At 35.1% G+C, this 16893-nt stretch overlaps 5 protein-coding genes across 5 annotated transcripts; 3 read left to right on the forward strand and 2 right to left on the reverse strand.

Moving 5' to 3' along the window:
- Nucleotides 1-449: 449 nt before the first annotated feature.
- Nucleotides 450-2775, forward strand: RO3G_05680 (uncharacterized protein; the record flags this gene model as incomplete). The annotated part of the gene is made up of 10 exons (XM_067660270.1): nt 450-675; nt 739-890; nt 941-1122; nt 1186-1252; nt 1312-1548; nt 1600-1859; nt 1927-2027; nt 2076-2413; nt 2465-2678; nt 2747-2775. The coding sequence occupies 10 exons, from the start codon at nt 450-452 to the stop codon at nt 2773-2775; spliced, it is 1806 nt and encodes a 601-aa protein (XP_067516371.1).
- Nucleotides 2776-4061: 1286 nt separating this feature from the next.
- RO3G_05681 (uncharacterized protein) lies at nt 4062-7438 on the forward strand (the record flags this gene model as incomplete). Its single annotated transcript, XM_067660271.1, has 7 exons — nt 4062-4260; nt 4325-5241; nt 5303-5820; nt 5887-5953; nt 6017-6140; nt 6195-6714; nt 6778-7438. The coding sequence occupies 7 exons, from the start codon at nt 4062-4064 to the stop codon at nt 7436-7438; spliced, it is 3006 nt and encodes a 1001-aa protein (XP_067516372.1).
- Nucleotides 7439-9166: 1728 nt separating this feature from the next.
- RO3G_05682 (uncharacterized protein) lies at nt 9167-10134 on the forward strand (the record flags this gene model as incomplete). The annotated part of the gene is made up of 5 exons (XM_067660272.1): nt 9167-9314; nt 9378-9692; nt 9751-9900; nt 9982-10080; nt 10121-10134. 5 exons carry the CDS (start codon nt 9167-9169, stop codon nt 10132-10134), a joined length of 726 nt encoding a protein of 241 aa, XP_067516373.1.
- Nucleotides 10135-10887: 753 nt separating this feature from the next.
- RO3G_05683 (uncharacterized protein) lies at nt 10888-12678 on the reverse strand (the record flags this gene model as incomplete). The annotated part of the gene is made up of 1 exon (XM_067660273.1): nt 10888-12678. One exon carries the CDS (start codon nt 12676-12678, stop codon nt 10888-10890), a length of 1791 nt encoding a protein of 596 aa, XP_067516374.1.
- Nucleotides 12679-14204: 1526 nt separating this feature from the next.
- On the reverse strand, nt 14205-14914 carry RO3G_05684 (uncharacterized protein; the record flags this gene model as incomplete). The annotated part of the gene is made up of 4 exons (XM_067660274.1): nt 14205-14442; nt 14504-14626; nt 14680-14789; nt 14873-14914. The coding sequence occupies 4 exons, from the start codon at nt 14912-14914 to the stop codon at nt 14205-14207; spliced, it is 513 nt and encodes a 170-aa protein (XP_067516375.1).
- Nucleotides 14915-16893: the final 1979 nt, after the last annotated feature.

A 16893-nucleotide genomic window follows, 5' to 3' on the forward strand; every position in this document is an offset into this window, starting at 1 on the left:
TTAAATTACCCATTATTTCACACTGTATAACCATTTAAGATAAAACGTCAAATGAAAATAGGGTTAAGTTTGGCGTGATATGAGGAGTTATTGGGATAATTTAATACATGATGCTTCACAGTAAATATATCGTTTTATAAACGCGCTCTAGGCAATTGACGCTGCATAAAACAGACAAGTTTTGATTTCCTTCTTTTGGCTGTGACATTTAAACTATGACCAAAGGGTCTAAAGAGGTCTGCACAATCAAACTATCTCGTAATAGAACGAGGCCATCTAAAGTTCTCAACGAGTGATTGCAGTGATTTATAACGTAGAAAAAGGAGGTGCACGTCATGTTTTATTTTATTTTTGAGAAACAAATCAAATCTTCCTTCTCTTCTTTTTTTTTTTTTTTGTTTCTTTTTTTTTTTTCTTTCTTTTTTCTTCGCCAAAAAAAAAAGATAGCAATGACAACCAAGAGTAGCAGTGATATGGATATTGATTCCAATGTACCAACAACAGAATTTATGGATGAAGACCCTCCCAACGACATAAATGCTATTGTTACTTTAATTGACGACCTCAAAAACGAAGATGTCACCTTTAGACTAAACTCTATTAAAAAGTTGGACGTCATTGCCAATGCTTTCGGTGTTGAAAGAACAAGAAACGAATTGGTGCCTTTCCTTCAAGGTATAATACAAAAAGTAGCTTCTTTTACTTTCATACACTAAAAACACGTGTGGGAGTTATTAGATTCACTTGATGAAGAAGATGAGGTGTTATTAGCTTTAGCTGAAAAACTTCAAAGCTTAGTTGATGCTGTTGGAGGTCGCGAATATGCTTATTATCTTTTACCTCTCTTAGAAAATATTGCCGCTGTTGAAGAAGTTACAGTGAGAGATGAGGTATGTTTTATTTTGAAGGAATAATGTATTCTCATTTGTGTTTTTCATAGGCGGTTAGTTCCCTTTGCTCTATTGCAACCATTCTATCTCAACCGCATCTTGAACAATACTTTTTGCCACTCATAAGAAGACTAAGCAATGGCGAATGGTTTACGAGCAGAACTTCAGCTACTGGTTTGTTTGCTATTGTGTATGAAAAAAGCGATATAAGTTTACAAAACGAGCTGAAAGGGTAAAAACGAACATGTGCATATGTGTCTTTTTATTTAAAAAAGCTTTGATTGAAAATATATAGATTATTTGCAACATTAGCGGAAGATGATAGTCCAATGGTTAGAAGAGCTGCTTCCAAGGCTCTCGTTGTATGTTATTTATAAGAATATCTGTATTCAGCTCTTATATTTAATATTTGTATACGTAGAATCTTGTTGGTCAAATGTCTGACGAAGATATCTTTTCAACGGCTATTCCACTCTTTCAAAAGTTATCTCAAGATGACCAAGATTCAGTTCGTTTATTGACAGTTGAAGTATTGGTTGCTCTTGCCAAACGACTTGATGAGGAAAAGAGAAGGGAACTTTTATTACCTGCATTTACAGCTTTATCAAATGATAAAGCATGGAGAGTGAGATATATGGTTGCATCTAAATATGTGGAGGTAACAAAAGACGAACAAGATAAATTCTTTATTTAATGCATACTCTCGTAGCTTGCCGAGGCATTTGGACAAGATATTATTCAAGGAAACTTTACAGAGGCATTTGTGAACATGCTGAAGGATATGGAAGGTGAAGTCAGAACAGCAGCAGCTAGTCAAATCCCGGGTTATGCTAAACTAGTAGACAACACTGTAATTCTTTCTGATCTTTTACCTTGTGTTAAATTGCTAGTAACGGACGAAAACCAACATGCTCGCGCTGCTCTTGCAAAAAATATCAGTGGATTAGCGCCTATTATAGGTCAAGACGCGTAAGTTTGATCTTATTTTTTTTTTCTTTGGTTCAGAACGATACTCAATCTTTTTCTTTTGTAATAGAACAATGCAATATTTATTACCTTTATTTTTGCAGCAACTTACAGATGAGTTTCCTGATGTTCGCTTGAATGTTATATCTAACCTGGAAACTATTAACAAAGGTATGCGTAAAGACACAAATGAATAATAGAAATTAAGGAAGAAAATAGCCATTGGCATTGAAAGAGTATCACAAGCATTGCTTCCAGCTATTGTTGAATTATCAGAGGATAAACAGTGGCGTATTCGTCTTGCAATCATCGAATATATTCCACTTTTGGCCAAACAATTTGGACCTAGATTCTTTGAGGAGAAACTCTTGGAGCTTTGTATGTCATGGCTTCGTGATCTTGTATTTTCTATTCGTGAAGCGGCCACAACCAATTTAATGAAATTAACTGAAGTGTTTGGTGCTGAATGGGCCAAGAATGCTATTATTCCTGAAGTGATGAAGATGACAACTGATGAAAACTATTTGCACAGAATGACTACTATTTTTGCATTAACAGTAAGCTCCTTTTTAATTGAATGTATGTTTCTCTAATCAAAATACACATAGATAATGGCTAAAGCTTTGACTCCTATGATGATAAAAGATTCTGTTCTTCCTACGATCATTGATATGTCAAAAGATCCCATTCCAAATATTCGATTTAACGTTGCCAAGTCTTTGGAAGCTTTGATACCATTATTAAAGAAAGATCCTAATACAGCTGAACTTATTAGTAGTTCCGTGAAGCCTACTCTTGAAAAACTTTGCACAGATCAAGATAGTGACGTTAAGTTCTTTGCTACAAGAGCTTTGGAAAATAATGGTAAATAAATGACTGAATATTTATAGTTGTATCACTCATCCTTCAACTAGCTTAATTGGTTATTATAAAAAAAAAGAGGGATTGAATCGTTTATTTTTTTGTAAATTGTAGTTTTTTTTTTCTTTTTCTATATAAAAAAAGGAAGCTTTATAAAAAAAAAAAGGCTATATTACAACAGACCTTTCACTGGATAAAATTATGTCTGTGCTTTGCATGAATTGTAATAATAAAAAGAGGTTTAGTTTACTAAAAGAGATTTTACATCATTTAGTTCATTTTGAACTGAATCAAACATTCATAGAACTGTCCTTGGTATTTTATTCTTTTTCTCTTTCTTTTTTCTTTTTTTTCTTTTACATTTGAATAATGACAAGCTATACTCCATTGAATAGGCTATCTAGCATGGCTGGTAAAAACGGTCTATTAAATTTGCATATACCTACTATTACAGAAGATGCTGAAGATGTAATTGGTAAGGGGTATTATTGAAATATATTTTCTTTTTTGACACATTGAAAATTATAATAGGAATGCAAGGTTTAATTCATTTATATAAAAAGTTGTATTCTCTAACTTTACTGAATTATACTTGATAGGCCGTATTCGACTTCAAAAAGATGATAAAACTAACACAAGTCAATGGATGGACAAGCAGCGGACAAACCTATTAGCCTATGAATATCTTTGTCACATTGGCGAAGCAAAAGAGTAAAAGCATATAAAACCATTCCCCTAAATGAGAAAAAAAAAAGGCTTATTCTACTCGGTAGGTGGATAGAAGATTGCTTACAAGACGAGATAGATCCAATTATTAAATTGGAAGAAACAATGAGAAACGGCGTTGTATTGGCTAGACTTGCAAACTGGTTTGCACCTGGCACTGCTCGTAAAATCTTTCAAGTAAGCAAAAAATAAAGAAAATAAAAAATGATCTTTTTCATAAACCTTCTTCAAGGATTCTAAGCTTCAGTTTCGTCATTCGGATAACATCAATTATTTCTTTGAAGCTTTGAAGCTTATAAAGCTACCTCAAATCTTTTGGTTTGAACTAACCGATTTATATGAAAAAAAGAACATTCCCAAAGTTATTTATTGTATTCATGCGCTCAGGTAATTAAAGCATAATGTAGTCTTTTTTTTTTTTGTAAAACATACACGGTTCTAAAAAGAAATGAGATTATAGTCATTTACTAGCAAGACGGAACATGGCTCCCAATATAAAAAATTTGCTGGGACAACTTCAATTCACAAGTAAGAAGGCAATAATCATCAATCCTTTCTATCAACTAAACTTTGTTTCTATTAGGCGAAGAACTAAGCACTACACAGCGTCATTTAGATATGTCTGGTGTACCTATGCCAAACTTTATGAATGTAGGACACTCATTACGCCGAGAGTTGAATGAAAACAATGAGGATGAAGACTATAGATATTTACAAATAGATTCCATTCCTTTTATTTTGAAAACTCCTGAGCTTATAATTGAAGAAGAGGAGGATTCAGATTTGGAATCATCCACAGAGTTGAATGAGGAAGAGGGTAAAAATAAACAATACTTTCCTTTTGAAAAAAGTGAGATTTTTGATATTTTATTTCATTGTAGTCAACAGGCAGTATTGGTCGAATGAAGAAAATATAAGAAAAATCATTAAATGTCAAGGAATTGCGCGCACTTGGCTTGTTAAAAAAGAGGTCGAACGAAAACAGAAGCTCTATGAATCACCTGAATTCAATGCATGGATTACTGGACTTCAATTGAGGATCAAAAGTGCGTGTGCTCAAAAGAAATTAGTTAGTCGATATGAAGCTTTAACTTCTCTGGATTCAAAATTTACCATTCACTTGCAAGCTCAATGTCGTGGCTACATGCGCCGGGTTAAATACCGCCTAAAGTTAGACCACTATCGAGCACATATTGATCAAATAGTTAAGGTTCAGAATTTCATCAAGAACAAACTCATGGGTAATGCTTATCGTCGATTGACAACAGATTTATATCCTTCTCTGGATACTGTCAAGAGCTTTATTCACCTATTAGACGACAGTGATTTAGATTTTGACCGTGAACTCGAATTGGAGGGTCTTCTTCAGGAGGTGATTGAATACATACGTGAGAATAACATGCTCGAATCCCACGTAACTGCATTAGATATCCAGATTGCCCTATTTCTCAAAAACGCAATCACGATTGAGGAAGTTTTAAAACATACGGGATCCTTTAAAAAGAAGAAGAAGAGAGAAACCGAAAGGATGATGATGAATGCTTCTGCTAATAATCAAACTAGCCCATTTTCGCTCTCTGGTGTGGACAAAGAAAGTAGACAGCGATTGGAACTCTTTCAACAATTGGTCTATGTTTTACAAACTGAACCTGAATACGTTGCGCGTTTGTTATCATTGACTAACCGGCAAGATCTGGGACAACATTCAAGTCATAAATTGATCGAATCTACTGTATTATCCCTTTTTGGATATGCAACGAATGCACGCGAAGAATACTTGCTGATCAATTTGTGTAAGGTAAGACTAAGTAAAGATTTAAAAGAAATAAAGATATAAACTGATTTCTCCTATTGTAAAGCAATGTATTTCTGAAGAAATCCAATATGTAGAGAGTCCGCAAGAATTTATGCGTGGTAATTATACTTTTATGAAGCTTGTTGTACAAACCAATCGTGGGGCCAAAGAACGTCAATTCTTTCGTGAGCTATTTGGCAACCTTATCAAAGATGTGGTCAACAACGACTTTTTAGACCTTGAACTGGATCTCGTCAACATTTACCATAAATTAATCAATGATGAAGAATCCAGGACAGGCATGCCCTCCACTCGACCACATACGGTGACTGCCCATGATTTACAATCAGATGCAGATGCAATTGATATTTTTGTGCGTCATTTGAGAAGCTTAAGAGAGATCACGGAAGGATTTTTTAACAAAATAACATCCACAGTTGAATCAGTGCCTTATGGGATCCGGATGGTAGCTAGAGAGCTCAAGTGGGCTTTGGAAGAGAAATTCCAAGATGAACCTAGTGAGAGCATAGTTAAAATCTTGGGTAACTTTATTTACTATAGATATTTAAACCCTGCTATTGTGTAAGTATAATCATTATCAATTGATATTACTTTCTAATTTTCCTTCCATTCCTCTTTTTGATTTAGTGCTCCAGAGCAATATGATGTGATTGATGGCATTGTTAGCCCCATACAAAGAAAGAATCTAGCTGAGGTATAATTCTATACAACCACTTTTTATACAGTTCACATGTTAACGTTTTGTTTATTACAAAAGATTTCAAAAATGCTTCAGCGAATTGCCAGTGGGTCAACATTCCCAGAGCAAGATAAACTCCTATACACATTAAATGAGTACCTTGTCCATGCTTCAAAAAGATTTGCAGACTGGGTTATTACATGTAAAGTATTAAGTAAAGCGATACCTTATTGAATGTTTAATTTTTGTATTACAGTAACAAACGTAGAAGATCCTGAAATTCATTTCAATATGAACTCATTAACAGACCAAATCAGCACAATTAAACCCGTTGTGTACCTTTCTCCTCTAGAACTCTTCCATCTTCATTATACTATTCAGAACAACATGGATAGCATTGAGCCTGACGGGTGTAGTATACTCTCAGAAATTGTCAATGACATAGGAGAGTCAGCTTATCATCCTGATGTTGATTTACCAGAAACTGCAGTCTGTCTGTCCTTATCTAGTCCTTATGAGGATTTACCCATGGACCTTGAAGCCCAACTTGAGCAGCTCTTAATTGATGCCAAGCGCCTGGTGATATATGTGATTAAGGTACAAAGTGGACCAAATTTAGCTCATATATTTGAGCAACCCATCACAGTAGATCATGAAAAAGCATGGGATCAATTCAAATACAAAGAATTTTTGGAAGTAGAGGATGAGAACTCTGCAGCAGCTAAAAGGCGATACTTGAGATTAGGACAAACTGATCAGCCTATTGATTTACGAAGGTAAAGCAAAGTAAAAAGATATTAGCATACTTACAAGCACTTAACACAAACCTATTCTTTTAGTCTAAGCTTCTTCCAACTCAAAACACTCACCAGCCGTCTGGTAACTAATCTTACTCTTACCAAAAAGCTCTCAGATCAAAACGACTATCAGGAAATCATTACACTCATTGCACGAGATATTACAGGAAAGAACACGAGACGTATGCAGCGAGACCAAGAAATTGCTCGTACAAAACAAACTTTAAGTCATCTTAAAGAAAAAAGAGAATACTTGCTTGATCAAGGAAATCAATATGAAGGTTACCTCAATAGCTGTATGCATGCGATGGCAAACAAGCGAGGCAAAAAGCAAAAGTTTGTTTTTCCATTTACGCGACAATATTTCCATATTCGGGGGTTACAAAAACTCGGTTTGGTTCCGAAATTTGGGTCCTACAAATACACCGCAAAGCAACTTTATGATCGTAACGTGCTATTGGAAGTCATGGACATACCAAAAAAGCATTATGACCGAATCTCCATTATTCTGTCTATGGATCAAGCTGGAATTATTACTATTGAAGCAAGTTATGCCCGCTGGCCAATGTCATCTGTACAAGTCGATATGCGATATGAAGAACTATTGCAAACACAATTTGAAGGCGCTCAGACAATGATTGTATTAGAGGGAATGGCTAAAGTAAACGTGAACCTTCTCATTTATCTTGTCAACAAAAAGTAGGTGTATGCAAAAAAAAAATTCTTCACTTTGTTTACTCTATACTATAATAGATTTTATGCGTAATAGTTTTATCCGCGTACGTGCACAGGACCAAAGAGGTTGCGCTATTTATTCAAAATAAATTATTCGCCGACTGATGTAATTAATTGACACATTACCACAGACTGGTGTAGTCATTTTCTTTGATAACTTAGCTGGTATAATACATTTCACTGAATCGTTCTTAAAAAAGCAATTCACCTTTCGCGAGTCAAAATGAGTAAAACAATTGTTTTATATGTGGGTAACAAGATATTGTATCAACCACAGAAATATCAAAAGGAGTGGATTTAGACACTGGAAACAAAATTAAAAGCTTAATCAGTGATAACAAATAAGCGATAAGCCTTTGGAAAAAAACTTTATAAGCGTAAAAGAAGCAAAATTCCGAAGACTTTCTAGTCTGTATTCCTTTGTCTTTTAGTGGGTAACATCAATCGTTGCACGAATCATACGAATGATGATTTAGCAATGCAAGACTCATTAATGCAGTTCTCGGGTTAATACTTGTGTTGTATTTTAATAGTTACTTATTAATCCTAAAAGCACATGCAGTTCCATCATATTAAAATACATGAGGCTTCATATCTTTATAATAAAAAAGAAATATTCATAAGGAGAATTGGAATTGTAAGAAGCTTAAATAGGGTTGCAATTAAGCGTTGTTTTTGCCTTTTGTTTTTTATTGTAGCTTTGGCCTTGAGTATATCTAAAGCTTATAATGAACCTCCATTTGCTTTAAAGATCTTGTTCTCCTCAAGGCTATCGAAGTTGAATGCTGCAGCTTGAAGCTGCTATACATTAACTACATGATGGTTTGATTGTTGCTTAATTTTTGAGGGATTTTTTTTTCTTTGTATAACTTAATTTGGTATAAGATAAAACGGGGTTTTGCGACATGGTATCATCTGTAAATCGGTGTAATTTTATAATGTAGCTAATGGAATTTAAAATTGAAATGTTCTGTTTTCAAAACTTGGTACGCTCAGTAAAAAGGTTCTTGACAAACACCTGCGCCCCAAACGGTATGATATAGTTGAGTTATTTTTCATATTACAGCTTTAGGCCATACAATTTACTTGAAAACAAGAATAAGATCACTTTGGTATCCTTCTCTGCTTGTTTATCAAATTCTGCTCATTTGCATAACACAGCAGAACCATTCTTTGTTGTTGCGGTTTTTTTTTTTTTTTTTTTTTTTTTTTTTTTTTTTTTAGAATGAATGGGCTGTCATTCTGTACTTTAATTGATGTAGAGACAATCGGATGCCCGGCTATTTTTTTAGCTGCATTCCCCTATAGTTTGTTTCTAACAAGTTCATTATAAACGTCGAGACCTTCAAGAATAAAAATACATGTCGTTATATGTATATTTTAGCCAAACGTATTAGCTGAACATTGTTGATCTAGTCAAATGTGATCCTGATCAAGTATTCACAGCCAACCAACAATCCGTGATGGCATATGCCTTAAAGATTCGCTAATCAATGACCTTTGTTACACTGAGTATGAGTCCCGAATTGTATCTATAATTGTAACGTTTTGAATAAAAAGAGAAATTCTGTTTCTAATGGCACTATTGGACTATGAATTTACAAGTATTCTGGTTACACAAGCGAAACGTGTATAGCACAAGAAAGATCTTTCCAATTTTTTTCTTGCTCTTTTTTATACTACAACTTTATAAAAAATGACAGCACTCAATGATTTTTATACAGTAACCATTGATACAAATAATGAAACGTTTACTATAAACAAGCAATATAAAATCATTAGAAAAGTGGGTGCTGGATCGTATGGATCTGTGTGTAGTGCATTGAATGTCAATACGAATGAAGGTAAAGAAAAAGAGTGCTGCTCCTTCTTGTTTGTTTTGACCCTCATAACTTTATTAAATACAGTGGTTGCAATTAAAAAGTGTCGGCATGTATTTGACAAAAAGTTAATTGCTAAAAGATGTTTGCGAGAAATAAGATTATTGCAACATTTCAACGGCCATCCACGAATTATTGATCTGAAAGACATGGACATTGTTGACCCAGAGCGGTTTAATGAAGTCTATCTGATCCAATCATGTTGTGATACGACAATGGCTGATATTATTCATTCGAAACTTCAATTAGAACCTGTTCATTATCAATGGTTTATGTACCAACTATTTTCAGGTTTAAAATATATTCACAGCGCCAATGTTCTTCATCGTGATCTAAAGCCGGGTAAAGTAGAAGTATATGTGTATTCATATCTATAGTTATGAATGACTTTTATAATTAGCCAATATACTTGTCAATGAAAATTGTGATATTCGTATTGGTGATTTTGGTATGGCGAGAGGTATTGCCCGTCCTTCAGCTCAAGTAGAACTACAAAATATGACACATTATGTGGTTACTCGATGGTACAGAGCACCAGAAATTATGCTGAGTAGAAATGCCTATGATAAATCAAGTATTTTTTTTTTTCTTTATTTTTTTGGCTTCTATTTTAAACTGCATTCTACTTTAGTTGATCTTTGGTCTCTGGGCTGTATTTTTGCCGAATTGCTAGGACGAAAAGTATTGTTTAGAGGAAATGATTATGTCGATCAACTTCATAGAATTGTTGGTACATTAGGATTACCAAAGGATACCTCATTTTGGGATAGTTCTTCCTCAGTGACAGAATATATCAGAAGCTTAAAAGATGTTAATGGAATGCCTCCTCCCGAAGAGCCAATCGATTTCACGATTCTTTTTCCAAATTGTCCTCCAGAGGGTATTGATTTATTAAAAAAACTCTTAGCATTAGATCCCTCAAAGCGTATCACAGCAAATGAAGCACTTGAGCATGCTTTTGTAGCGTCTGTTAGAGATAAATCCGAAGAGATGGATTGTGAAAGGACATTTGACTTTGAAAGCTTTGAGATAATTGAAAGCGAACATGTGTTGAGACAGTGTATTATTGAACAGGTGCTCAAGAGTAAAGGCATGAATGATGATGATGTGTCTATTCTGGCTATCAATCCCTCCAACGGTCGTCGTCGATATACTGGAAGCTCCATTTCAACACCTTCCTCCGCAATCCTTACAGAGTCCAACTTGAATGCAATTCATGCTGCTCAGCATGGGAAGCCCATCGTTGTTCAACAATCTACAACGCAGGATTGTCATCAGTTTATTATGAGTGGGGACAATATGGCATTCGTGCGAGAACCCGAAGACATGGACGAAGATGATATCAAACTATTGGATAGTGACGAAAGTATGAGCGTCAGTAGAAGGCGTACATTAGTTGGACCATCCAATGCAGATTTCCAGGCATTAGAACGTCAATTGAGCAGAGATTGGTAAAAAAAATCAAAAGTAACTTCTTATTGTATGTTTGTTTTAATGTAAATATTATTAAAAAAAAAGAGAGAGAGAGAGCTTTGAACTACATAATGTTACATTCAGAATCTTTTCCTTCTTTTGCATCTTCACGGGTATGTTTTCGACGTTGCTGTGGTCTAGCACCGCCGTATTTGATTTCTGTTAATCGTTGCATGGCTCTAGTATAGTTTTGAGCAGCCGCACGCATATACCATCGCTTAGCTTCCTCCAAGTCTTGTTTTGTTCCTGTCCCTGTTTCTGTGTAATAGCCAACAGCGTACTCTGCCTTTGCATAGCCTCTATCTGCTGCTTTTCTAGCCCACAGATAAGCTTCACCATCATTTTGAGGCAAGATACCATCAGCTCCTGTAAGATACCAGCCTGAAAGAGCAAATTCTGCCTCCACCTCGCCTTGTTCCGCTGCCTTTGAATACCAAGCAATTGATCGGCGAGGATCTACTGGACAATTTAAGAATCCGTTTTCGTATGCTTGACCTAATTTGAATTGAGATGGAGCGTAGCCGTACTGTGCAGCTTGAGTAAACAGTTCACGTGCGTAATTCAAATCGGGAATGACCGAAGGAATGCCTTCTTTTTCGTAAGCTAATCCCAATTCATGAAGCGCATGTGGATGATCTTCATCTGCTTGCTGCGCTGCACGCTTTAACCAGGATATGCCTTCTCTAGGATTCTTTGGTTGACTCAGGAAGCCCTTCAATAAGATCATACCTAGTTTATACATTGCGATAGGATCTCCCAAATTGGCAGCTTTTCTGTAAAATTGCATAGCATGGTTTTTATCTCGTTTGGTACCAGCGCCTACCTCATAGCAAACAGCGGCACGAAAGGTACATCCAGGATGATTTTGCTTGGATCCTTGGACATAAAGTGAAAAGGCCTTTTCAGAATCAGTTGCAAGTCCCATAGCACCTGTGCCATAACAATTGGCTAAAAAGAATTGTGCTTCAGGATATCCTTGTTTGCCCATACCAGAATGAGAAGCTAGTTTTTTGACAATCTTTTGTGCCTCCATGATTAATGCCTCACACGCCTTTTTGGTTCGTTTTGGATCATGCTCATTTACATGAACTTGATGAATCGCTTCCAACAAAAATTTTGCAAAATCCAATTGCAAACGAGGATCATTACTTTGATTTGCTTCATTTCGGAATTTTGCCAAGTTTTCTTTAGTTGCAGGTGGGAATTTGCTTTTCTTTGGTGGACGCTTACCCGCTGAATAAGCTGCGGATAAGGAACTGTCGGACAAGTAGGTGTTATCGGGGATATAAGCATTATCGGGGATATATTGAGGTGGTGGTCGTGGTGGTTGACCATAAGGAGCTATAGGAGGGCGTGGTCCATAATAAGAATGATTTGGTGGTGGTGGTGGTAGTGGTTGTGATTGTGGACGATAGTTGAGTGGTACAGAGCCATTATTTATCTGAGGTGACATTGGTGCCACCATCTGCTGCTGTGTTGGGAGCGATTGTGGCGGTGACATTGCTGAGCCTTGCCTGTATTGGTATTGTGGTGCTAAAGGGGGTCTATCGGAATAATAAGCCGGGGTACTAGGTTGTTTTTGCATTGGATTATTGTAAGCCATTGGGATACCATTGGGTCTATAAGGTTGCATAAGTTTAAGAGAAGGGGTTTGGTTTGGATGTGGAAGAGCTCTGTGAACATTTTGAGGAGAAGGTAAATTTGATCTATCAGAGTGAGTCGATTGGGGTGAACGATTTGGGGGCATTTGATGATCTAATGCATCGTGCTCTGGCTTCTCGTCAGGCTTTTGAGCCGTGCTTGCAACAGATGAAGTGCGTGGGATATTTCCTTCAGAAGAAATCGGAGGATGCATGTTTTCTATTGGTATTTTGTTATTCCCCACGTGGGAGTTGAGTGTAAGTCGGTCAAACTTCAGCGTGCTTGGTGATGAGTCAAGTACAACATTTTCATCTTTCTGTAAATGATCTTTAGTCGATGAAGGAATTGCCATTTTATTGTTTCGGAGAAATATGAAAAGTTATCTAAAAAAAAAAAGAAAAATCTAGTTGTCTAGCAGAAATAATGCAAAGTTAAAGGTTTTGTTGAAATGAATTAAAGAGATGAACTTTAGGGAAAAGAAGAAAAAGAAAAAAAGAAATTCGTTGAGCAACCAATTTCTGTCATTTGTATCACTGTTTTATTTTGGTAATCTTTTATTCCCGAAAAGCTAAAGAAAACATTTGAATCAGAAATGGTCCTAGACTATGATCTTTACAATAAAAAAAATCTGTAAAACAATAAATGGCCGTGTACAACGATAGTCCATGGAAATAATAGCAATAGAAATGATTATTATCAATATTTTCCTGGATGAAAAATGAGTTCATTTCGCAGCTTTTTTTTTTTTTTTGAAATAAAAAACTGATTTTATTAAATATGCCAATTTAGTCGTTTATAGTACAACTCATTCTAACATATTATTATATGAAATACTTGCTAAGCAATATCAGATCTTATTGTAGTTCCTCCACTCTCCTCCTCTTCCTCAAATAATATTTAATATTTTTATCATAAATCAGATAAACGGGAATACAAACTGAGCATAAGTAGCTTACTAAATGTATTTTTTTATATATGCTCGATTTGTATGATTTATATTGTCATTGTGTATAATAATTCAGACAGAAAAAAATCCTAACTATTTTGGTTGAATCTTATGCTTCTGATATGTGCTTGATAATTTATATAGACTTCTTGAATGATAAATTATAATAAAGCAATAAAAAAAGATATAAAACTTTACTTACTTCCTATGCGTATATAGATATGGTAAATTAATGACAGTGTTCAATGTCTTTCAATGCAGAAACCCTATATATTTCACATGAAATTCTTTAATAGCATGCCATCATCACAAAAGAACTACTTTTTCACTATGGTAAGTTCAATAAATAGGATGTACTTGCTATTCAGATGAATATGTAAGTATTATGAATTTTATATGCTCTTATTTTAACTAAAAAAAAATCAAATTATCATGTTTTGACATGTCAATAAAATATAGTCTTATCGTTCTGGACTACATCTTTACAAATAGGTTTGAATAAGAATAGATTCTGATAATTAGTAACTGCCCTAAATAATATATTTTAGTTAATATCTAGACAGTTTATTATTATAAAACTCTTCTTACATGTCAAGTCATATCGATCGTAACAATCTTATGTCATCCAATCTCAAGTCCTGCTCAAACTAATGTAAATAGTCTTAAAATCCTTCTTTATTAAAAGTATTCGACTTGAGAGTTATTGTTCGGTCTTGTTAATTCTTCTTTGTTCCTATTTTTTATATTTAAAACACCTCAGTAACCATCTAATTATCTTCTCTTTTTGCATCTCTTTATAAATGACCTAGAAGCCAATAGTGGTGTGAAGGCTGTATTTGTCCATTGAATCCTTGCAAAACATGGCTATTCGGTGAAAATCCATGATAATATCCAGGAGTGAAGCGTTCTTGTTTGTTTTGATTTCCCCCATAAGCAAAAATATAAGCATATTCATAAGATTCGTAAGCATCAATCTTGTAGTCCAGGAGTTTTTTGTTGCTGGTTTCTTGTTCATCCACCATAAGGTTAGAGCTATCTCAAATAATGCAATCAAAATAAATGATGTCCACAAAATTTGCAAGAGAACACGTACCAATGAGCAACTTTGGACGGTAATTTGGATGAGAAAAAGCCATGAATTAATGGATGGACACAGTTAAAAGAGATATCGGTTTCGGAGAGGATTTTCATGTTGTGATCGTAAAAGGATGGTATCCTATCACCTGCAGTTAGTCACATCCTACAAGAATAAAAAAAGGTAACTCTCACAATTCAACAATGGCTTGTATCACATAGCATTCTTCGTCCTTCAATTCTCTACAAAGCCGAAGAAGTTGGATTCTGGCAATGTCGTCACTAACATCACCTTCGACATAGTCCTAAAATGAATAATTAAATAAAGAATACATTCCAACAAAAAAAAAAAAGATAAATGTCCACTTATATTTAGAATGTCATTCACAGTTGAAAGAAATTTGGCATTGAAGTGCTCGCATTTGTACATTGTATTCAGTAGGTGCTTTCGTATAGCTTTCAGAAGCCAAGGATGGAAGTGGTTGGTAGAAACTTCCATATTCAGTGCATTGTTGGAGGGCGAGGATCTCCGATAATGATACAAAAGATATGAGTTATCAGGGTTACTTGCATACTTAGATATCTTATGAGATCTCGTTGAAGTGGGTAATCAGGCTATCAAAGTTGGTTTTCAAGCACTGAACATGGTATTCGTGGAACTTGGCGGAAACGTCTTGACTGTCAAACACCCTTCGATCGTTTGTGCTCAGATCAAGGTGTTTGTTCCTATTTTTTAAAGTGTTGAGGCTCACTTTTTTTATTTTATTTTTGATCGGATTATTTGATAATATGTTGATAGTTAACCTGCGTGCCATAATCATCTTTGGTAACAAAGGATGCAATACATGTTATGCAAGGGTATTTTATCAGGGCACCAGAGTATTTTACTGCATTCTGGGCATTGTAAATGAACACGTCCTTTTTTTTTTTCTTTTGGTCATTTTGTTTTCGCGAGTGTACATTTTTGCCGTGCATATTGAATACATGCTGTCTACCCTTTTGGAAAGTTGAAAATTTGTGTTCACAAAATGAACTTTCCTTTTTCAAGAGTACAATTGTAGTCGTCATAATAACGAGGGAAAGCAAAACACAAGAAGTAGTTTTTTTGTTTTCCTAAGTTTTTAACCACTGACGAGGTTAGAGGTTGTGGGGATGAAAGATGATTGATCGGCTAAAAAAGTCACTGTTGGCAAAGAGGTTAGACGTAAGGGTAAGAAGGGGCTTTACGATACTTTCTTTGTTGAGACGCTTATCAAAACATTTGGCAGAATGAGAAGCAAATCCTTTAAAATCACTTAAATATAAATTATCGCATGCCTCACCAATTCTAGTCATTCATAATTTTTTTTCCGGAAATTATTTCGCTTAACTTTGCTCTTAGCAACTGACCAGGACTGCTCAATTAGAAGATACACGGATTGGTAGCCTCTTGATTTAAAACTTTTTTCAATTTTTTCAGATATATGGATTAGCGTATTGCCCATAACCAAGTAAAAATCCTTTATTTGGGGAAATGCGTCCAGTTCGTCCATCAATGACAGCAGAAATGTTATGTAATAGTTAATGTTTGTACCAATGTTAGTCTTTTTCCCTTGATCTTGACCCATAAGTAAATGTGGTTGAATAGTTGATAAAAAAAAAGCTCTGATGATATATATAAAGAGCTTCTATATGTGATAAACGTAACAAAAATTAAAAATAGTGAAAAATTAATGTGTCCCACAAGTTGAGAAAATTGAGTTCTCGTAGGGTATATAAGGAGTTAAAATTGACGAAATCGTGACTGGAAAGTGTAACGTCTTTCTGTAAGCAGAGTTGCAGTCTATAAAAGGATGAATTCATCTGTTGATGGAATCACGGTATATTCAACGCTTTGTCGAAATTAGTGTCTTCCAGAGTCTAGTGTCAACATTCTAGTTCGGGCGTAGGCCTGAGTTAGGAGGTTGTTCAATACTGGGGAACCGCCCGAGGGTAGCAATACAGCAGGGAAAACTCAGAGCACTGGCACGGCTGTAAGATAGCACAATGGAGAAGTGATTGGATATACTACCATTGCGGGTGGGAACTACCTTTTTTTCTGTTGTAATCAAGTTGACATGTCTTTTGTTTTCGTATTGCGATATAATGTAGTGTAACACGCAAGAACAAAACGGCGGAATTTAAATCGTTGCAGTTTATAACGAACGCCTTACAGTTTGCAACAACATCCTTACACTATACAACAACCGCCTCTTATGTTATAACAAGCACTCAAAATACCAAAAACAGAACAAAATCATAAAATCCAAAAACATATAAGTAACCTCAAATAATAATCACAAAAATACTTACTTCACTTCTTATTCACTACTGTTGCACGAACGAGAATTTAGTCCCCGATACAAGCATGAATAATTACAGTTTGGATGA

This window comes from Rhizopus delemar, genomic scaffold (assembly GCF_000149305.1).
Source record: "Rhizopus delemar RA 99-880 supercont3.4 genomic scaffold, whole genome shotgun sequence".
Taxonomy (NCBI): domain Eukaryota; kingdom Fungi; phylum Mucoromycota; class Mucoromycetes; order Mucorales; family Rhizopodaceae; genus Rhizopus; species Rhizopus delemar.